The 24,151-nt window shown below is 42.2% G+C and overlaps 2 protein-coding genes across 6 annotated transcripts in view; both read left to right on the top strand.

Moving 5' to 3' along the window:
• Positions 1-2,559, top strand: part of LOC111844837 (uncharacterized) — a 44,237-nt gene extending 41,678 nt beyond the window's left edge. The window contains exon 7 of the mRNA XM_072701016.1: positions 754-2,559. Coding sequence (XP_072557117.1) covers positions 754-886 — 133 coding nt within the window. The 3' untranslated portion in view covers positions 887-2,559. The remainder of the gene's footprint in view (positions 1-753) is intronic.
• The window catches only part of LOC111848815 (uncharacterized), a 46,748-nt gene extending 24,743 nt beyond the window's left edge, over positions 1-22,005 (top strand). For 2 of the 5 annotated variants that reach the window (XM_072701020.1, XM_072701019.1), the window contains 5 exons: positions 15,833-15,940; positions 16,544-16,855; positions 16,958-17,109; positions 17,297-17,394; positions 19,007-22,005. In XM_072701020.1, coding sequence (XP_072557121.1) covers positions 15,833-15,940; positions 16,544-16,855; positions 16,958-17,109; positions 17,297-17,394; positions 19,007-19,142 — 806 coding nt within the window. In that variant the 3' untranslated portion in view covers positions 19,143-22,005. Of the gene's footprint in view, positions 1-7,273; positions 7,759-9,443; positions 9,531-15,832; positions 15,941-16,543; positions 16,856-16,957; positions 17,110-17,296; positions 17,395-19,006 lie in introns of those variants that run through there. The other 3 variants (XM_072701021.1, XM_072701018.1, XM_072701017.1) reach the window with 2 other exon arrangements.
• The last annotated feature ends 2,146 nt before the right edge of the window (positions 22,006-24,151 follow it).

Raw genomic sequence — 24,151 nt, 5'->3', positions numbered from 1 at the left:
ATAAGTGCTAACGTTAATCATCAACGGAATTACAAATAAATGATACGCTAACATATATGCATAGAAAATAAACCATTTGTACATATTAACTAAGATATGAAGTAAGTAAAAAAGCCATTTTTTCGAAGACGTAAGAAAAGGACCCAGGAAAACTTTACCCTTGCGCACGTCCGTGCTTTACACGCTACTTGAGGTTCCCTATCCCACAACGCAAAGCATATGCATCAAACTAAAGGCGACGGATCGCGGGTTCAGTGTAAAATTATATGGCGATTAAAAAAGGTCAATTACTGAAAACAATATACAACCTTTCTTCGCCGACCCAATAAATCAGAGACCAGAACAAGCAGAATATAATAGAAGCGCCGCGCTGACGTTCCCACGACCAAAGTGCTGGTACAGCGTACAATGGCGCTGGCCAGAGAGCTGGTCTTCGGTCCGGGAGCTAAACAGCTCGGCCGGAACATGAGGAGTCGAGGTCCAGATTTGAAGAGCCCTGGTTTGCACCGCCAGTCCCCAATAACTATTTTACTGGTCAATGTGTTATAGATAGTATATACTTTAAGATATTTTCAACAACTTTTAAGAATAGAAATAAAAATAACTGACAATAACCATTCTCACTGTCATTAAATTCTTCCTGTATTAAGAAAAATGTTAACAGAAAATCTAACAGGTGAGTTGCTGCTGCCTTGTTAGCAAAAGTTTTTAAAAACACTGTTATATCACTTGGTCTCTTTCTTTCTGTTCTAGTTTCCAGGAGCCGAGTCCACATGACCAAAAAGGATACTGTGCTAGAAGCGGGTCTACTTCATTGCAGCTTCAGGCTCAGACCTGCGGTACAGAGGCTGGATGGATCTGTGAGACTAGAGCGCTGCTCCTGTAATCACCTCTGAACAGCATTAATGTGGAGGCCGACAAAAAGTAACCAGCCGGATCATGCCATGAAAAATCGCTTCCTTTCACAAGTAAACGTGTTAAGGTCTTTTAGCAGTATGTGTATATAACATGAAGAATAAAAATGAAGATTCTTATTGTCAGTGAGTAGGAATTACTTGCCAAAAAGTGTATTCCGTTACATTTATGTGATATACGCTTGTGTGTGGTTGTGATCAGCAGAGAGAGGCCAAGTGTTAATTTGGCCGTAGCTACGAGTTGCCACAAGATGGTGCAGAATCTTCTCCAAAACTTTAGTAAAAATCATAAAATCAGCCCAGTATTTATATTCATTTTCAAAAAAAAAAAAAAATGCTCAAGCCGCAGAAGCAACACATGTAAATAATATTAACTATATCTATTATTTCAACTGATTGGTATATTTACTGTATTATTATTTTGTGCTTTGATGTCCGACCATACACAGTAAATAGAGTGAATCAGGATTATCCAGCAGTTGAAGGAGATCTACAGAAGATCACGAAGGGGGTTTTCTTCTTTGATATTGCAACTCCAACCTATTACTGGTTTAATTCCGTGTGAAAATGTACCAAAGTTTAGAAAATCAGGGTCAAATCCTTTTCCAGAGTGATGTGTTGTCAACACCATAGCTGTTCATTGTTTGTGGCTGTTTGGGAGGATGTAGGGGGCAGTGGGATGTGGATTAACTAAAAAACACAATTTATCCATTACCAATGATTGGCTGAGGACAAATGGAGACAAGAAGGTCCAGTGGATTCAGTCTTCACCTGAGTGACGTCACTGAGTGCTGCCCAGTTGTATTATCATCTATGTCATCATCCCCTCATGGTGGAATGAGCTGCTGAACCACATCTGGTCATCAGACTCTCTCTCCACCTTCAAGAAACATCTCAAGACTCATCTGTCCCAGGAATACCTCTGCTAGCTTAATACCACTCCATGCTCCCTGAATGCTCTCAATATTTGAATGAATAACTGAATAGTAGTTTTATTGGGCCCTTGCTTTGCTTGGAAAATGTTGTGTAGCTCCTGCCCCAATCCTGCTTACACTTGTTACCAGGCGTTCATTGGAAGCTCAGCTTAGTCACACTTATGCCTGTAGTTGACTCCTTGACAGCAACTATGTTTGTAATTCTATTCTCCTCATTTTTATATCGCTTTGGACAAAAGAGTCTGCTAAATGAAATTAATATAAATGTAATCTATCTTATATTGTGTTGACTCATGTTTAAGTGCTTCTAAATAAACAGGCATGCATATTGTGATAAAAATGTGATATATACACATTAATACTGACTTCTTAGCCTCTTTCCTACCCATAAGCTCCCAGTTGTTCTTTTTCAGGTTTAGTACAACTAACACTGGCTACTGCACCTAATCAAAATAACAGAAGCACTTCTAATAACAGCAAACACTGCAGGAAATATATCTGAAGCACTGAGTATAATGTTGATGTACGTATGATTCACCCATTCATTTTCAGCACATAGAGCGTAATTTGTAATTCCAATGTAATTGCACAAAATTTCGGAGTTCACTGTATCTGTGCATGTGTTTTGTAAAACCACACCAAATGATATAAATGGAGGTCTGTTGCTTCCGTTTTCACACTCAGTAAATCAGGATGTATCCTCCCTCCTTGGATTCTGTTTTTCATTTTATCTGATTTTATCAGAATAATTCATTTTGTTGTATTCAGTGAGCCGCTTTAAAAGCCAAAGCACAAGTCATTGTAAAACACAACTTTACTTGACCGTTACCTACTGTCATAAACACACACATTCAGTATCATCCAGCATCAGTTATAATAATGTAAGTCCTTCCACTTTATCGATTGCCCTCTATTACAAAGAACACTTTTCAACAAAGAGGGAAAATAAGTTTGCATGTAGTGAACCAATGAATTAATTGCCTTGTTATCCATTGTTGTAAACAGCAACATTATATTCGGTGTAATCCTTAAATGCAAATAAACCATCTAACCTTTCACAGAATTCTTAAAGTGTAAGGAATGCAGTCTTTAATATGTATTTCCATAGCAAGATGTTCAACATACAGTACCAGTCATGGAGTATGGACACACCGGCTTTCAGTCCATGTGTCTGTATTTTAGTTGTGTTATTTTACCTTATTGCAAAAGGCCTTAAGGCGATGAAGTATTACATATCAAAGAGCAAAATTATAACATTATAGCATGTTTTAAAGTGAAATTACTTTCGTTTTTATATATATGGTAAAGATAAAAATGGTCAGTAAATCACACTCAATAAGATAGTTAAATAAGTCATAATATCATGAAACGCAAAACACCATGAACCAAATCTGTCTTCACTCTTCCTCACTTAGCAGGATTTTATCAATAATTCTTTGATAGAAACAAGTTCAGATCCAATGCATTTATCGCTGAAATAAACAACCTTATTCAAAATAATAAATTGAACCATTCAGTTAAAATTCACATTTTATTGTGATTGTGTTTATTACATATATGACATTCAATTGGTTTGAACCATGAACATATTGTTAAACTTTTAGAAGCTAGGACTGTATGAGGAAGGTACCGGTAAGGTGGCACCTCTCTGGTGGCGTCGGTAAGAACACCAGGGAAGGCAGATGCAGTTCCAAACTTCACTGCATTCAATTACGCAGTACAGCATTACACTGGAGTTAACACAGGGTGTCCATTGGCTGTTACAGGTGCAATGACTTAGTTGTAGACAGGGTGTGCATGTGGTCTAAGGAAGGAAGTAATATTATATAAACAACTAAAACAATAAGAACATGCAAACACGTTCAGCTAAATAACACAAATACAGGAGATGCTCCTGATGCTGCTCCAAGTCTTTATGTTTCATGAGAATTGTGTGTTTTATGCCTGGTTGTGCTCTTTAATTGACTCTGAGCTTATTGATTGCCTGTGGGGGTAGTGGTCACATACTGACCTGAAACAAGCCAGGTACGGTACAGTGGTTGTTTATTTAAAAACTTTTCAGAAACAACGGCAAAGAGACCTAACTAAACGATGTGTAACGTGGAAAATCGATTATTCATGCCTGTATGCCATTGGCGGTGCTGTGGGTGATTTTTCCATCTGTACATCGATGTGTGAAGTGGGAATAAAAGAATCGGTTGGTGCGTGCCTGTTGTCTCGCTCTGTGTGTTTGTTTTGTCTAAGTGTAAATATAAACTCTAACACTGTTATCTACCACATGGCCACTACATCAGTTCATTTTCTATAAGGAGAATAATAAAGGACTAGCAACCCACACCTAGATGATTTCATTCAGGCCCATTGCCACAGGTGTATAAAATCAAGCACCTAGACATGCCACCTTTGCGATAAGTCAGATTGTGAAATTTCTTCCCTGCTAGATATTCCACGATCAACTGTAAGTGGTATTAATGCAAAGTGGAAGCATTTAAGAACAAAGGAAAATCAGCCATGAAGTGACAGAGCAGAACGGGGTCACTGAGCGCTGAGGCACATATTGTGTATCAGTTGCCAATATTCTATTGACGGTCCATCGATGCTCTGTGGACGAAGCAAAAATAGAAACAAAACTATTATGATTAAACTATAAAATGAAGTTCAAACTACCAGATATTCTTCTTATTCCACTCCTAGACTTTTACACTTACCTAACATTCTCAGCTGCTGAAAAAACAAATTTCTCATAGGTGCTGCATATCTACCACAGACTGCATTCGACCACTAGAGGGCGTGAGAGACAGCAGTGGACATATCTGATAAATTCCAGTGACATAATGTTATAATACACTACTCAAAAAATTAAAGGGACACATTTTAATCAGAGTATAGCATCAACTCAAATAAACTTCTGGGATTTTGATCTGGTCAGTTAAGTAGCAGAGGGGGTTGTTAATCAATTTCAGCTGCTTTGGTGTTAATGAAATTAACAACAGGTGCACTAGAGGGGCAACAATGAGACGGCCCCCAAAACAGGAATGGTTTAACAGGTGGGGGCCAATGACATTTTCCCCCTCGTCTTTTCTGACAGTTTCTTCACTAGTTTTGCATTTGGCTACAGTCAGTGTCACTACTGATAGCATGAGGTGATACCTGGACCCTACAGAGGTTGCACAGGTAGTCCAACTCCTCCAGGATGGTGCATCAATACGTGTCATTGCCAGAAGGTTTGTTGTTTCTCCCAGCACAGTCTCAAGGGCATGGAGGAGATTCCAGGAGACAGGCAGTTACTCTAGGAGAGCTGGACATGGCTGTAGAAGGTCCTTAACCCATCAGCAGGACCGGTATCTACTCCTTCGTGCAAGGAGGAACAGGATGAGCACTGCCAGAGCTCTACAGAATGACCTCCAGCAGGCCACTGGTGTGAATGTCTCTGACAAAACAATCAGAAACAGACTTCATGAGGGTGGCCTGAGGGCCCGACGTCCTCTAGTGGGCCCTGTGCTCACTGCCCGGCACCAGAATTGGCAGGTCCACCGCTGGCACCCTGTGCTTTTCACAGATGAAAGCAGGTTCACCCTGAGCACATGTGACAGACGTGAAAGGGTCTGGAGAAGCCATGGAGAACGTTATGCTGCCTGTAACATTGTTCAGCATGACCGGTTTGGTGGTGGGTCAGTGATGGTCTGGGAAGGCATAACCATGGAGGGACACACAGACCTCTAAAGGCTAGACAACGGCACCTTGACTGCCATTAGGTATCGGGATGAAGTCCTTGGACCCATTGTCACACCCTACGCTGGTGCAGTGGGTCCTGGGTTCCTCCTGGTGCATGACAATGCCCGGCCTCATGTGGCGAGAGTATGCAGGCAATTCCTGGAGGATGAAGGAACTGATACCATTGACTGGCCCCCACGCTCGCCTGACCTAAATCCAATAGAACACCTCTGGGACATTATGTTTCAGTCCATCCAACCCCGCCAGGCTGCACCTCAGACTGTCCAGGAGCTCAGTGATGCCCTGGTCCAGATCTGGCAGGAGATCCCTCAGGACACCACTCATTAGGAGCTTGCTCTAACGTTGTTGGACATGCATATAAGCATGTGGGGGCCAGACAAACTACTGAGTATTATTTTGAGCTGCAAATTTCAGTAAAATGAACTATGGACTAACCTGCCACATCATTTATCCACTTTGATTTCAGGGTGTCTTTGGATTCAGCCTCTGTAGGTTGATAATTCTCATTTCCATGAACCAATGTGGCATCCTTCCCTTCCTAACATTTTACCCAGTCCATATCAGTGTAGATATCCAGCATGATTCTGCCCAATCGGCAGAAGGAGGTGTGTGTGATCTACCAAGCCCATCCACCACCACCACCACCACCACCCCCCCCAACCTGTGAAAGCTACTAAGGGTGTAAACTATACGAAGGGGGGAGGGGGCACCCATAAATACTATTTCTGGCTACCAGCCAGCCTAGGGCCCCTACAAATTAGATAAGACCCCGTTCAGAGGAGCTTAAAGTAAACAATAATAAGTGGGGAACCTGCAGAAAGGAATAGCTACCTGCAAGCCGCTGGCATTTTATTCCTCAAATCACAGCATGAGCAAATCAGAGAGACCAGCAGAACCTTAACTGGATTGTGGTAATGCCTGGAGAAAAGCGCACAAGCCTGTAGTAACAGTTCCTTCCCCTTGCAGCACCACTCAGTCTGTGCGTGTATTTCCTGGTTAGAGTTTCTGACGTCTTTTGTTTCCACAGTAAATTTAACTGCCAATCACAGCCGTTTACTCTGCTGTGAATTTGCAGGAGAAATTGTCAGGAGTGTTTCCAGCCGATTTTTCAGATTTTCATATAGCTACATCAAGAAACAAGTACACTGAAAATCAGTAATAGCATGATCTCTTTAGCAGGAAGGGGTGGAGTCTCACGGGGATAGTTTTTATTTATTGTAGTGAGTGATGGAAATAGATTTGACAGCTCGCAGTTGAAAACAACGATTGAGGACACCTGTGTGAGTGGGGTGGGGGTTGAGGGATTGAAAGATGCAAGCGGGAGGTGTTGGGAGAGTCGGTGTGAGAGGAGTTGGAGTGAGAGGTTGATCAGGGGTGCAGCGTGTCGCAGACATTGACGCCTTGGCCGTATGTGAAGATGGCAGGGGTAGATGGGTAAGCAGTGAGGGATTGCCTGTTAAATTAGAGTATAAAATTAGACTATAAAATCCACAGAGTATAAAAAGGTGGTGGCAGAGTAATAACAATAGTGATTTTGGTAGTAAAGTTTGTTTTGTGACATTAGGCCTCTTATTGGTTAACCAGTACAGGATTGAGGCAAAGAAACCACAGAAGAAAAAATTTCTGCAGGGGTATAAGACCATGATTTGCAGATGAGCTACACCGTCTGGTCTCAGGTCAGGTCAGGGATTATGAGCTGATGCAGCGCGTTGCCGCAGCCACCACACAGCGAAACTCCTCGGGACCCCGGCCAGCAACCCCCCACGCAGATACACGGTCCAGTCCCACCCTCCAGAGATGGCCATCCATCTGCTGCAGCCAGGTGTTACATAGGTGTCCCCTTGGCCTGGTCCAGCCACTTGGGTCCCCAGCAATGAGGATCCTGTGAGCCGGATCACCCTCAGGGAAACACGCCACATCTGGTCTGGCATCAATAAATACTTAATGTTACATGTTTACATGCATTGTCAGTGTGTGTGTGTGTTTGTAATTGAGAGCTAAACGCGGAAATTGACATTTCTGTTCTGTTACTTCTCCTTTCGTGATTACTCATCTGAAGCTTTTTTTCTTTTGAATACTTTGACTTCACTTTTTAAGAGCAAGTCAGGTTAGCTCAATGTTATCGATTGCTGTTTATTCTGTTGTAAATTCAAAAAGGGAATGTCAGGATGATTGTGAGTATTTCAAGTTTTGCTTATAAGACATATACCGTATTAGCATGAAATTTATTGAAAGTGTATAATTCCTTGTACTGTCTGTGACGGGAAATGGTGTCGACACAGCGATTTGTTTTAGCTCATTGTACTGAGTTGTATTTATGTTTTAGTGTAACTGTTAGCAGTCATTATGGATTTTATAATAAGTTAAATTGAAATTGGACATATTGATAGAAGGTTCGTCTTGAGGATGGAACTACGTGACAAGGGGAATTCAGTAAAAAACGTTTTTATTAGATGCCTTCTCATTTGTCTAAGCTGAATTGAATGTGTGATATAAGACGGACACCGCATGATATATAATGTTTACACATTTATTTGATATGTTATCTAAATTTACATGAGAAAGTGTAATATCACTGCCTGAGTAGTTTACTACAGAAAAATCATTTTATATTTACATAAATATGCGCACTGTAAAGAACCCTGTCATTTAATCTGTATAGTATTTGCTTTCAAAATGACATGTTACAAAGTGACATCAATCTTCTAACCTGGTGAGCAGAGGCGTATGGACAGGACAGGCAAGGCAGGCAATTGGCTGAGGCCCCCAGCGAGGCTGATTATATGGGACATCACACCATTATTAGTGTATTCTGTTTTGAAAATAAGTGAAAATTAAAGAAATATGTTTATTAAATTCTCTTTCTAGATATTAATTTAGACTCCCCGCTAAAATAATGGTTACACATTTAACCATGGAGCCCCCATGGAGTTTTTTGCTTATGCCCCCAGTGTCTCTAGAATCACTTCTGCTTGTGGGTATGTTAGAAAATTTATATCAGAAATATTTGAGTGCACTTGATGCGCATGAACCAGGGATAGGAACAAGTCGTTCCTTGGCAAGTTTGAGTCAAGTCTCAAGTCATTTGCCATCATGTCCAAGTCCAAGTCTTTTCATCATTTTTGCAGTCAAGTCACAGGTCACCAAATTTGTCAAATTTGTGACTCGAATCAAGTCGAGTTGTGAGTCATGTAACTTGAGTCCTTACCTATGTCAGTGTTTTTACCTTTAATGATTTAAAATTGCAGCAGCAAAAACCCACGACAGTAAGACGTAGGATACGTTCTTTTTAGGCAGAGAGAGGTTGAATAAAGAGTCTCCACTCTTTCACAGTTGTCCTTACACCGTTTTTACATTCGTGAATATGCAGAAAGTGATGCATCTTTCCAACAAACTCTCAGGAGACCTTGCATTCAGCCAACTGAATATGGAGACAGCAGAGAATTAAAATAGACTGAAATTATGAAATTAACATTATGGTATCCAGAGGGTAGACTATAACCTCAACGCTTCTCGAGTCATGGGGTCCAGTCAGGTCCAAGTCTCAAGTCTTTTGTCCTCAAGTCCAAGTTGAGTCCAAGTGTTTCCATCAATTTTGCTGAGTCAAGTCACAAGTTATCAAATTTGTGACTTGAGTCTGAGTTACGGTTGACCTCAGATTTCTACCCTGCTTGTACCACCTGGACTCTACTAAGGCCTATCTGAAATAGTCACAGGGTCACACTGAGACCGTCCCTGCAAGCATAGGACACAAGGCAGGGATAAAATGTTCTGTTAATGTCACTGCTTCGAGAGATATTTCCTGTATGTTTCTTGACCTTTGCCGGCCATTAATGTCATGTCATGTATATTTTTGCAGTACCAGCTGGTGACGATGTCATCTATCCTGAGACTAAACTCCCTGACTCTCTCTGCCCCCAAAACGTGTCTCATGATGGGAAAGCTGGTAAGGGGTGTGACCCATGTGAAAGTCTGCTGTAGTGTTTTCACAGGAACCTGTGTGGTTTTTGTTTGTGATCATGCAGTGTATGTATGCCCACAGAATTATTTCCAGCAGGACCCAAGTTTACAAAATGGTTAAAACAAAAAGCTAACTGTCACTTTAGGTTTAAGATGTGCTAAAGCACTGCTGTCATAGAAGATGGCTGGGTAGATATTCTAATACAAAAAACGAATCAGGACAAGGCTGTAAATCCTGGGTGCTCACCCCCCACCCCCAGCCTCCACCCCCAGCCCGGCATGTTCCAAGGGGCCCTGCCCACATCTGGGGCTCCTAAATCATTCAGAGATTCTTAAATCATTCAGGTAAAGACAGATACATTTATCATAGAATTTTCAGAACTATAGACACCAACGAATTGTCATATTACAAAACACTGAGCTGAAGTTTGTCCAACTTCAAGCAAACGACGCTATTTACTGTTTACACGAGAACAAAAATAAAGTGTCAAAGTGAGAATGGTTTCCGGACGTTGACGTCACTCGTGAGCAGTGTGATATGTAGGAATGTGCATATCGTTCAGTTTTTAAAGTCACCGTGTGCATGAGCCCTGCAAACACTGTGTGATGATACTGAGTGGCTGCTGTACATGGAAATTGGTGCCTTTTCCTTCCCTCCACTGGTACTTGCAGCTTTGGGTCATACGGGTTGCAGCACTAAACCCAGACAAACCGCTGATTTTTGAAAAACCACCCGGACAGGGACCCAAATAGAGGAGGTGTCCGGGAAAACCTGGACATATAGTAACTGTAAGTGAAAGTCATTCATGCTGTTATGCTGTTTAATTCTTTATGTCAATCATTGAGTGAAAGGTCACTACAGTGAAGCAAATATTGTCATTAAATGAAAAACTGCTGATTTCACAAACTTAGACTTAGTAGTGTTTCTTATAAATTGAATTTTTGGAAACCAACATAAACCAAAGGCATTTTCTCTTGGTCCTGAAAAGTGGCAGCATTTACTAGGCCATCTCTCTTTGAACATCCATCCACTTTCCAAACCGCTTATACTTCTGGGACGTGGGGAGTCCGGAGCCTATCCTGGAAGCTACAGACACGAGGCGGGAAACAACCCAGGACAGGGGTCCAGCCCATCGCAGGGCACACTGACACACCATTCACACCTATGGGGAATTCAGTAATGCCAATTAGCCTCAGCATGTCTTTAGACTGTGGGGGGAAACCGGAGTACCTGGAGGAAACCCCACGACGACACGGGGAGAACATGCAAACTCCACACACATGCAACCCAGGCGGAGACTTGAATCTAAGACCCAGAGGTGTGAGGCAACAGTGCTAACCACTGCACCCCCCCCTCTTTGAACATCACTTTAGTATTGTGGGAAACATTGGGGCAGCGTGTGGCTCAGTGGGCTAAGCCTGTGTGCCTGTAATCACAAGGCCGCCGGTTCAAACCTAGCCTCAGTACATCTGTGGGTCCTTGAGCAAGACCCTTAACCCCCAGCTCCCTGGGCGCCCCAACAGGTGGCTGCCCTTCGCAGACAACTTACTCTACAAAAGAGCAAGTTGAGGGAGGCGTAAAAAACAATTTCCCCACGGGGATCAATAAAGTATCAATTATTATTATTATTATTATAGAAAATACTAGAGTTAAGAACATAACTGCCTGAAGGACACTGGGTAACCGACCTGACTCTGAGCTCGGAGCCCGAGCTTCACTCTCACCTCTATGTGTATGTTTCCATGTCTCTGAGGAGAGCAAGATGAGATGTGAAAAGAAGCATTCCAGTGTACCTGAGGGAGAATACTAGGCACTTAGGGCGGAGCTTAGTGGGGGCTCTGATGATGTCACAGTCGGGGGTGTTTGATTGACAGCATCTCTGACACTATTTCCTGCGACCACCCAGCAGATGCAATGATCCCCCCCAAAAAAGATATCAAAACAAACCATTTAAAAAAACACCACAAAAAAAGAAGTCACACATCATGTCACAAACCAAGAGCCCCCAATTACTCCTTGTTTATGTTAAGTTTGCCACGTAGCCTCCTTAGTGTGAGAAAAACAATCATTGCGTTCAATGCTGTTCACACAGAGGTCAGCTTTATAGCAAAACGGTTTCAGTCGTCTTTAAAAGAATAAAAATACATTATCTATATTTGTTAATGTTTTATTTTAAAAACGTTTTAAGAAATAAAAACTTTAGCAGAATGGATTTAAAGTGGCTTAGTTTCCCAGTTGTTCATGCTTATATGAAGGCAATTCACTGCTTTGGTTTACATTTTATACAAAATTTTTCAATATAAGCAGTGAAAATCATACATTCAGGCCAAATGCTTCACAGACAATAGCATATATGTGATGTAATGTAACTTTAGTTACACTATATGGACAGAAGTATCGGGACACACCTCTTAAGAAATGAATTCAAGTGTTTCATTCAGGCCCATTGCCACAGGTGTATAAAATCCAGCACCTAGACATGCAGTCAGGTTTACAAACATTTGTGAAAGAATGGGTCATTCTGTAGAGCTCAGTGAATTCAAGCATGGTACTGTCATATGATGCCACTTTTGTGATGTCAGTTTCTGAAATTTCTTCTCTGCTAGATATTCCACAGTCAACTGTAAGTGGTATTAATACAAAGTGGAAGCATTTAGGAAAAACAAAAACTCAGTCATGACGTGACAGAGCAGAACGGGGTCACTGAGTGCTGAGGCACATAGTGTGTAACAGTTGTCAATACTCTGTTGACGCTCCATTGATGCTCTGTGGACGAAGCAAAAATAGAAACAAAACTATTATGATAACACTCAAGGTACCAGGTATTTTTTTTATTCCACTCCCAGTCTTTAACACTTACATAAGTTTCTCAGCCGCTGAAAAGCCAATTTCTCACAGGGGCTGAAGATCTACCAGGGACTGCATTTCACCACTAGAGGGCATGAGAGACAGCAGTCGACATATCTGACAAATTCCAGTGATAATGTTATAATATACTGCTCAAAAGATTAAAGAAACACTTTTTAATCAGAGTATAGCATCAAGTCAATTAAACTTCTGGGATTTTGATCTGGTCAGTTAAGTAGCAGAGGGGGTTGTTAATCAGTTTCAGCTATTGTGATGTTAATGAAATTAACAACAGGTGCACCTAAGGGCAACAATGAGACGACCTCCAAAACAGGAATGGTTTAACAGGTGGGGGCCAATGACATTTTTCCCCCTCATCTTTTCTGACAGTTTCTTCACTAGTTTTGCATTTGGTTACAGTCAGTGTCACTACTGCTAGCATGAGGTGATACCTGGACCCTACAGAGGTTGCACAGGTAGTCCAACTCCTCCAGGATGGTGCATCAATACGTGTCATTGCCAGAAGGTTTGCTGTGTCTCCCAGCACAGTCTCAAGGGCATGGAGGAGATTCCAGGAGACAGGCAGTTACTCTAGGAGAGCTGGACAGGGCCGTAGAAGGTCCTTAACCCATCAGCAGGACCGGTATCTGCTCCTTCGTGCAAGGAGGAACAGGATGAGCACTGCCAGAGCCCTACAGAATGACCTCCAGCAGGCCACTGGTGTGAATGTCTCTGACCAAACAATCAGAAACAGACTTCATGAGGGTGGCCTGAGGGTCTGACGTCCTCTAATGGGCCCTGTGCTCACTGCCTGGCACCGTGGAGCTCGATTGGCATTTGCCATAGAATACCAGAATTGGCAGGTCCACCACTGGCGCCTTGTGCTTTTCACAGATGGGAGCAGGTTCACCATGAGCACATGTGACAGACGTGAAAGAGTCTGGAGAAGCCGTGGAGAATGTTATGTCACTCATCATTTATCTGCAATACAGTGCCTTGCAAAAGTACTGAACCCCCTTAAAATGATCAGATTTGCCTGAATTACAAATGATGCACAGATTCTTTCTGTCAGTGTTTTTATTACAAACTCATAGTCTCTCACAATAAACTTTCCAGTCAGTATCAATTATTTGTCACCATTTTTTAGAAAAGAAAATTAATATTTGAAAAATGCTGCTGGCATAAGTATTCAACCCCTGAGCTCTGGAAGCTCCACATGACAGAGAACAATGACACAGCTGGTAAACATCACCTCACTGAATTGTCCTCCACTTGTCCTCCACCCATCATAACCCCTGACTCCCCCCAGCTTCACTATCAAGACTGGAGAGTATTAAAAAGCAGTTAGAATAATCTAATGTCATAAATTTAGAATTGGGCACCAAAAATATCCAAGACATCTCAGTAAGACTGTTGGATCGATACTGAGAAAGTGGAGGCTTCACCACACCTGCCTAGACCAGCCCATCCTGAAGACTCAGCAACCACACAAAAAGGAGACTGGTGAGGGAAGCCAGAATAAGGCCTACAGTCACTCTGACGGAGCTACAGAGTTCAGTGACTGAGAGAGGAGTGAAGATGCACCTGTCCAGCAAGTCAAGAGCATACTGCATACACCATACTGTATACTGCATACACCATACTGTATACACCATACTGCATACACCATACTGTATACTGCATACACCATACTGTATACACCATACTGCATACACCATACTGTATACTGCATACACCATACTGCATACACCATACTGTATACTGCATACACCATACTGCATACACCATACTGTATACTGCATACACCATACTGTATACTGCATACACCATACTGCATACACACAAAGAACAGAACTCTCTGCCGGTGGTGGATGTGAGGTGGGCAAATGAACTAAATCACTTCTTCAACAGGTTTGATTCATCTGCCCCTGCCTTTTCACCCATACTGCCCTCCCTGATGCAGTCCCCAACATCTGCTACTGACACCCCCACCCCCATCTCTGTTCCACCTCAGACATTTCACACCTCCTCTAAACTTCACACCACTTCCACACTCTCTGCTCCTGCCCCCCAACCACGGCATCCAGCACATGGCTCCAGCTTGACTATTTCAGCCATCCAGGTTAGGAGTTTACTGAGGAGGATGAAAGCCAGGAAGGCAGTGGGTCCAGATGGCATCAGCTCAAGGGTTGTTAAGTTCTGTGTGGATCAACTGTGTGGGGTAATGGTGCACATCTTTAACCTGAGCCTGAGGGTGGGGAGAGTACCACAGCTCTGGAAAACCTTGTGTGGTACCAGTGCCGAAGACATCGAAAGGACTTCAACAGCTACAGGCCGGTGGCTCTGACATCCCACCTGATGAAGACCCTGGAGTGGCTGGTCCTTGCGCAGCTTCAGCCCCTGGTGAGCTCATCACTGGACCCACTTCAGTTTGCCTACCAGCCTGGCATTGGGGTAGATGATGCTGTCATCCACCTCCTACGTCGTTCCCTCTCTCACCTGGAGACCACTGGGAGCACTGTGAGAATCATGTTCTCCAGTGCCTTCAGCACCATCCTACCCATAATCCTGATGGACAAGCTGGAGTACACAGGAGTGGACCATCACCTCGCCACATGGATCCTGGACTACCTCACTAACCGACCACAGTATGTGAGAACTCAGGGTCGTCTGTAGTATGGGGACCGTGCAAGGGACGGTTCTGGCCACCATCTACACTGCAGATTTCTCCTATAACTCCACCAACTGCTTCTCGCAAAAGTTCTCAGATGACTCTGCAGTAGTCGGCCTCATCACTGATGGGGACGACAAGGAGTATAGAGAACTGACCCGGGACTTTGTGCACTGGTGCCAGCAGAACCACCTCCAGATCGACACTGGAAAAACCAAGGAGCTGCTGGTAGACTTTGGCAGGTGCAAACATCCTCCACTGCAACCACTGAACATCCAGGGAATGGACATCGAGGCTGTGGAGAGCTACAAGTACCTTGGTGTTCATCTGAACAACAAACTGGACTGGACCCATAACACAGATGCACTTTACAAAAAAGGGCAGAGCAGGCATATACTGCAGCAGTGAATACAGCTGGTCTGTATGGGAGGCTGGCTAGAAAGAAGATAATACTCAAGAAGAGCTACATGAATGCATGTCTAAATTTTGCCAGAAGGTATGAAAGTGACCCAACTAACATATTGGAAAATGCTGGGTGGACAGATGTGCTAATCCAAAAAAATAAATCAGGACAAGACTATCAATCCTGGGTGCTCACCCCCAGCCCCCAGCCCGGCATGTTCCAGGGACCCCTGCCCACATCTGGGGCTCCTGAATCATTCAGGGATTCCACACCATTCATGGTGCCCCTGTCTGTTCATGCACCATTTTATACTTTATATTCAGGCAGAATCTTCATGTGGTTTAAATCTCTGTTCATTCCCATCAGGGGCAGAGAAACCTGGATCACACCCCCATCCCTACAGGCCGACTGCAGTGTGTCTGCTGCTGTTGTGTTTTTTCCTAACCATTTGCATCATTGTCCTGAGTATCTGTTGTGAGTATGAATCACTTTTCATATATATATGTAAGTGAAACACATTATTATAATTTGTGTATCTACAGTGAGCATAATTAACAGTTTGGATAGTGTGTAATTTTGTGTAGTGTAAATGTTCACTTTCTAATAGGGTAAAAATTATAATTTTTAGAGCAGTGCAACACTGCACCCCCCACTGGTATATATGCTAATGGCCTCATTAGAGCCAGACGAGTAATACACTCCATCAGTTTAGATTTTTAAATAGCAGGTAGAAAAACTACTATTGCTTTAGTTTCAAAATGCTTGCTTATCATGTCAGTATAATATAAATGCAGGCATTTCTGAAAACCCATATGGCACTTAAAAAAAAACCTATTACATATACTGATGATTTTTAATAACATTTGAGGAGACTCTCCCACAGGTGCCAAGTGGGTTCACTATATTTTCAGAATTTGATATGTATGATCTGATTAATAAGATTATTTTAAAATTATTTTAATATTTCTAGGTTCATCAGGTTTTACTAAATTAGAATAGAATAACTTTGCTCTCCAAGTAGGTGCTGTGTTGATTGTTACACTGTATGTTTTATGTCTCACTGTCATCCGGAAACAGTACATAGAGCCAACTGGAAATGCTCAGTGATGGAAGGAGACCTGCAGCAGCTCTCGTCAAAGAACAGGAACCTGACTGAAGAGAAGGAACAAATACAGGAAGAAAGCAGCCAGATAGAGCAAAATTGTAGCTCCCTGGCCAGTGACAATAACCAGCTGAAGGAAAACTACACCGTCTTAACAAACTACAACAACCATTTAGAGGAAATCTACAGCATCACAGCTAAACAAAAGGATGTGTTTCAAAACAACTATGAAGCCCTGATAAACAAATCACAGCACCTGAGATTGTTCTGTGACACCACTGATATGCGTAATATAGCTGTTATTCCACATTTTTTCATTTTTAAGGCATTTTTTTTTATTGCATTTTCTCCTTTTATTGCATTTTTGACAAAGAGCTCTGTCTTTGCAGAGAAACCATGCCGACCGTGTCCACAGGGCTGGGAGCCGTTCAACTCCAGCTGCTACTTTATCTCCAAGGACCAGAAATCATGGAAGGACAGTCGGATTGAATGTCTTAAGTTGGGAGCTGACCTGGTAATTATGGAGAGCAACGAGGAACAAGTATGTACTGTCTGAGTGGCTGGTCATAGTGTAGATAGTGTAACTGCTCTCCTGCTGTTCACTCATGTGATCTGAAGAGTGGGTGATGCAGTAGTTTTGTGTCGCTCTATTTATTATGCTGAGATACAGTATGTGTCAGTGTGTCTCTCAGCAGAACTGCATGAATCATTCACTGTCTTGTCTTCAGGGCTTCTTTAAGGGAAAAACAGATGATTACTGGATTGGACTGACATATTATACAAAGACGAGTGATTGGATTTGGCTGGATGGCAGATCTCTGACAGGGTAAGGATTCATTCAGACACAGTATGTCGATTCCTTTACAGAAAAAGAAACAACTTTCCATATCACTCTTGCTCATACATGGTTTATACCAGGGCTATTAAAATCACGATCCTCAAGGTCTGAGCACTTCTGATTTTCCATCCATCCTTTACCTGTGATCCAGGTGTGAGGAGTACAGACACTCCCCACTTACTGACCGAGTTCCGTTCCTATCACCTATCACGCGAATTGGCCCCTTTCACATAACGTCAGGTAATTTCCGTTCTGACTAGAGGCAGGTTATCTTTATTTCCGGGTTACCCGAGCGCCGCCCAGGACCATTGGAATATAAGAAAGCTCAACGCTAATCAAGTAAAAAAGGTAAAGCTGAGAATAGCTGAGAAGCTGGCTGGATGATGTATACACATCCTCTGAGGCAAAGTACTGACTATATATGTAGATGCTCCCATGAAGAATTTTTAAAGTTGGCCCCTGATCTCTTTTGATCACCCTCACCCAAAGAGCACATATTTTTTCATCCACAGAGAGCCGCAGTTTACCGGTATTTCAACCATACTGGGTTTGCGCCAACCATCTTTAGATATTGTTTTAATCTCACTTTGCACCACCTGTAGTGTATATTGTAATAAACAGTGTAATGTTCCCGCTACGTGTTTTCTCCATATGTGGCAGGAGAAAATCTATGAGTGAAACTGTAATAAACCAAACACAGAAAAGACTTGGGAGATCTCTTACCTAGCAGAGCATGGTTACAACAAGCTGGCCGATAAGTGCTAACGTTAATCATCAACGGAATTACAAATAGATGATATGCTAACATATATAGGCATGTATGGCAAATGAGCATCACTGCAATCCATTGAAACACTGATAGCGTCCTTTTGCACATTACTGAAATAAAACAGGGCATAGAAAATAAGCCATTTGTACATATTAACTAAGATATGAAGCAAGTAAAAAAGCCACTTTTCCGAAGACGTAAGAAAAGGACCCAGGAAAACTTTAACCTTGCGCACGTCCGTGCTTTACATGCTACTTGAGGTTCCCTATCCCACAACGCAAAGCATATGCATCAAACTATAAAGGCGACGGATCGCGGGTTCAGTGTAAAATTATATGGCAATTAAAAAAGGTCAATTACTGAAAACAATATACAACCTTCCTTCGCCGACCCAAATAAATCAGAGACCAGAACAAGCAGAATATAATAGAAGCGCCGCGCTGACGTTCCCACGACCAAAGTGCTGGTACAGCGTACAACGGCGCTGACCAGAGAGCTGGTCCTCAGTCCGGGAGCTAAACAGCTCGGCCGGAACATGAGGAGTCGAGGTCCAGAATTGAAGAGCCCTGGTTTGCACCGTCAGTCCCCAATGATTATTTTTCTGGCCAATGGGTTATATATAGTCTGTACTTTTAAAGATATTTTCAACAACTTTTAAGACAGAATATAAATAACAAGAACTGATAATAACTATTTCCCCTGTCATTAAATTCTTCCTGGATTAAGAAAAACGTTAACAGAAAATCTAACAGGTGAGTTGCTGCTGCCTTGTTAGCAATTAGTTATTTAAAAACACTGTTATATCACTCGGTCTCTGTCTTTCTGTTCTAGTTTCCAGAAGCTGAGTCCACATTACCTGGATGAAAACTGTGCTAGAAGCTGGCGTACTTCATGGGAGGCTTGGACCTGCGACACAAAGGCTCGATGGATCTGTGAGACTAGAGCGTTGCTCCTAAATCACCTCTGAACAGCATTAATGTGGAGGCTGACAAAAAGTAACCAGCCGGATCATGCCATGAAAAATCGCTTCCTTTCACAAGTAATCGTGTTAAGGTCTTTTAACAGTATGTGTATATAAAATTAAGAATAAAAAAGAAGATTCTTATTGTCAGTGAGTAGGAATTAAAAGCAGCAATGTCCCTTCTTCTTGCCAAAAAGTGTATTCCGTTACATTTATGCGATATACGCTTGTGTGTGGTTATGATCAGCAGAGAGAGGCCAAGTGTTAATTTGGCCGTAGCTACGAGTTGTCACGCGATGGTGCAGAATCTTCTCCAAAACTTAAGTAAAAATCATAAAACCAGCCCAGTATTAATTTTCAATAAAGAAAAATGCTCAAGCCGCAGAAGCAATACATGTAAATAATATTAACTATATCTATTATTTCAACTGATTGGTGTATTTACTGTATTATTATTTTATGTTTTGATGTCCAACCATACACAGTAAATAGAGTGAATCAGGATTATCCAGCAGTTGAAGGTGATCTACAGAAGATCATGAAGGGGGTTTTCTTCTTTGATATTGCAACTCCAACCTATTACTGGTTTAATTCCATGTGAAAATGTACCAAAGTTTAGAAAATCAGGGTCAAATCCTTTTCCGGAGTGATGTGTTGTCAACACCATAGCTGTTCATTGTTTGTGGCTGTTTGGGAGGATGTAGGGGGCAGTGGGATGTAGATCAACTAAAAAACACAATTTATCCATTACCAATGATTGGCTATGGACAAATGGAGACAAGAAGGTCCAGTGGATTCAGTCTTCACCTGAGTGACATCACTGAGTGCTGCCCAGTTGTATTATCATCTATTTCATCATCTCCTAATGGTGGAATGAGCTGCTGAACCACATCTGGTCATCAGACTCCCTCTCCACCTTCAAGAAACATCTCAAGACTCATCTGCCCCGAGGAATACCTCTGCTAGCTTAATACCACTCCATGCTCCCTGAATGCTCTTAGTATTTGAATGAATAACTGAATAGTAGTTTTATTGGGCCCTTGCTTTGCTTGGAAAATGTTGTGTAGCTCCTGCCCCAATCCTGCTTACACTTACCAGGCGTTCATTGAAAGCTCAGCCTAGTCACACTTATGCCTGTAGTTGACTCCTTGACAGCAACTACGTTTGTGATTCTATTCTCCTCATTTTTGCATCGCTTTGGACAAAAGAGTCTGCTAAATTAAATTACCGTAAATGTAATCTATCTTATATTGTATTGACTCATGTATAAGTACTTCTAAATAAACACGCATGCATATTGTGATGAAAATGTGATATATACACATTAATACTGACTTCTTATTCTCTTTCCTACCCATGAGCTCCTAGTTCTTCTTTTTCAGGTTTAGTACAACTAACACTGGCTACTGCCCCGAATCAAAATAACAAACACAAGGGAAGCACTTCTAATGACAGCAAATACCACAGGAAATATTTCTGAAGCACTGATTCTAATGTTGATGTACGTATAATTCACCCATTCATTTTCAGCACATAGAGCGTAATTTGTAATTCTAATGTAATTGCACAATACCTTGGGTGCAGGACTCACATCTAAGCTAATGGCCAAGCTAGGGATCCTGCGGAGGGCAGACACTTATACACACAGATAACCAGGACTTAACGAGAGACATGTTTGAGTGATTGACACATTAGGGAGGAATAGGATGACCAGCAGCATCTACTGGCCAAACAGGAACATGACAGGGACAGATCCTGACACCCCAACAGACCTGAGGGAGTTTCCACGAATTCTGGGCACAAATTGGTGACTTTTCTGTTATGCCATGATCCAACTCATCCAAAAACAGCTGTATAGGGTTTGGGCGGGGGATTGTGGGGGCCAGGTCATCTGTCACAGCACACCATCTCGTTCCTTGTTCACAAGATAATACTCACTATGTCACCTCAAGGTGTGCTAATGGGCAATATGTTCTTGAAAAAGAAAAGATTTTCAGTCTGTGTTTTTGGACTTGGTCCTGGAGTGGATGGTTGAGATTGTGAATAGGGTGCAGCTGCCTTCCTGGGGGTGCAACGTGCTGAGCTGAGTACACCAGCCAGTCCAGAATGAACATCCAGTGGGGGCCAGTCTGTGTTCCTCCACAGGACTCTTCGCAGCAGTAGCCAGGACTGGTGACCCACATGGACACATGGCTCCTAGGGGGCTTCCAAGGAGAAAGGAGACTATGGAATATTATTTAGCATTTCATAACGCATAGAGAATGTAATCATTAGGACTCTTTTAAAAAGCTGATGTACACTGTGTAGAGACTGACCTTGTAATCTTTAGAGAAGGCAGAGCAATTACTGCTGTGCACAATGTGATAAGAAACAAATATGAATGAGCACCTTGTGTTGGCTTAGAAGTTTCTGTATCTGTTAGCCATTTTGTTAGCCTCTAGTGTATGAATATGTACTTTATTAGTGCTGCAGCTTATCACTATGTAGAAGGACATATACCTGGCCAGACAATCTGCAACAAGCAGAAGCTGCCAAGGTTTGCTACTGAAGGAAGGGATTCGCCTGAGTTCACCAATCACGGCTGGGCATTTAAAAAACTGAGTAGAGATGGTCACGTCACCCTTATGTTCAGCCGAGGCACCAAACAGTAAAAGAGATGATTGACAAAACTTATCATATAGGGGTGTGGATTAAGGGAGAAAACAACGATGGTGAATGGTTGAGGGAATGATGATGCTTAAGTGGCGAGGTATTGTTACACAATGAGAAAATGTATAAAAATTGGTGTAAAACAGTAATGGACACACTTTAAGTGTCCGGCCTTGGTTGTAACTTCATTGTGGCAATAAAGACTGAATTTGGATCTACACCAGCGGCTTCTGACTTCTGATTTGGCGGAGAAGGAAAAACCACAACAAGACCCCCCCCCCCCCCCCCCAGTTAGATTCAGAAACTGTGTCTTCAGGGTCAAGGACTTGGGGGGGGGGGGGGGAGGTTAATGTAGTGTGTTTGGGAATTGTTTTTTATACATGTCTTATATGGGTTTTATTTTGAGTTGTTGAGTTGGGGAATGCATGCTGGGTGGGGCAGAAAGGTGGGGGGACTCCCACCCCTTCCAGTGTGTGTGTGGGAGGAGTGTGAGAGGAGCGTGAAAGTAGAGAGAGAGAATTGGTGGTAGGGATGGCGATGCCACTGATTTTCGTGTCAATCTGATATGATCCAATACTCAGAATTCAGACACTTTATTGCCAGTATATACTAACATACCAGAATTGTTTATGGTCCAGGACAGGACAAAATCACAACATATATGGAGAAATGCTTCACAGAATATATATGTGTAAACCAGGCATACAACAGAAATTACAAATCAACAGGGGACAAATTTACAGAACACACAGTTCTAGAAGTATCAATAAATAACAATAAATACAAATTATAAATAAAATGATACAATGTATCCCTCCGGAGGAGGTGGCTGGAGGGAGGGAAGTCTGGGCATCCCTGCTTACACTGTTGCCCTCACAACCAGGACCAGGGTACGTGATGGAAGATGGATGGATGGATGGACTACCATGTGCAAGAATGACTGCAAGTGAAATGGAAACCTGCATGCGGGGGTCAATGTGCAAGTTCCGCCAATGCAGAATAAAATGCAAAGAAAAATATCCAGCAGTTGTTCATTGTTGTAGTGAAAATTAAACCAATAGAGCAAGTAGACCATGGATGTAAAATGTCAGACAATGGAATAGACCCTTAGTGACTGGGTTTCACCTGGGTGATGGGATTCCTGAGGTATTAGGTGAGATTATTTAGGAGCTGGATGGTTGCATGAAAGAAGCTGTGGAAATGGCATGAGGTCCAGGTCATGATGCACTTGTACCTTCTCTGTGACGGCAGTAATTCTCAAGCTCTCCTCTTTGCCCTGGCAGTGAACAGGTCTTTTAGCGTTCGTTGCTGACAGCAGAGGTGGAACATTCAGGTCCTGAAAGTACAAATCCAGACCAAGGTTTTATTTAAACCAACTAGCTGAGTATAAAGAGTCACAGTCACAGAATTTGAAATTGATTGGTTGAAATCAGTTGAGTACTCTGGAAACAAAGAAAATAATTGCCAAAAAAGTGTTTGAGTATGTGTGTGGGGTGGAGGATCGTCATCGATCAGTATGGAAACTTACGAGAAATAAGTACGTTAGTTTAAGTTATGAAGCAGGAGTCCTGCAACCAAGATCTTTAGGCTGTTAGAAACATGACTGAGACACAAAATGTTTTTATTCAGGATGTGCCCTTTTAAATCCATGTTTTCAATAAAATAAAATTGTTGCATATTGTCACGTCCCGCTCCGTACGATCCCGATGTGTGCCACGCCCCCCTCATTACCTCGTGTTCTTCCCTGATGGATCTCACCTGTTGCTCGTTTCCCTCAGCTTGTCTAGTGTATTTAGTCCTTGTCAGAGTCAGTCATCCCCAGATCAGTCATTGTTATGTTACGTGTCGTTGCTTCCTGTTTGCCCTCGTCCTTATTAAAAGTCCTGTTTCCCCGAACCTCCGGCTCCGTGCGCTTGCTTACCCGCTCGCTCACCCGTGGATCGTGACACATATGTAAAGACTAAATAAATTATAATCATGCAATGATATTACTTCAGTAGTATTTCAATCCTGATTTAAATGTATTTGTTTCAAGAATGAATAACGCAATAGATGTTTCCTAACCATTATACCGTTGAGTGGGGTATTCCACAAAGCAGAATTTCCCAGTTAGCTGGGTAACTTCAGATAAACGTGAAAACTGTCCAATACATTTGGCTTGTCAGGCTATTGAAGAAATCATGCTTTGTGGAATATATTAGCTGATCACCATCATAGCCTATGTAATATGCAATGCAAATAAATAATTTTGCTATTTTTTTTTACTTATCAACTGATTACAATACTACATATACAAGTAAAAACCCTTCACAAAACCTAACTTACATACAGTATAACTGTATACAATAAAGCAGCAAAGTCACTGA

Source organism: Paramormyrops kingsleyae, chromosome 17 (genome assembly GCF_048594095.1).
Source record: "Paramormyrops kingsleyae isolate MSU_618 chromosome 17, PKINGS_0.4, whole genome shotgun sequence".
Classification (NCBI taxonomy): Eukaryota; Metazoa; Chordata; class Actinopteri; order Osteoglossiformes; family Mormyridae; genus Paramormyrops; species Paramormyrops kingsleyae.
This window is presented reverse-complemented; position numbering and strand designations above follow the sequence as displayed.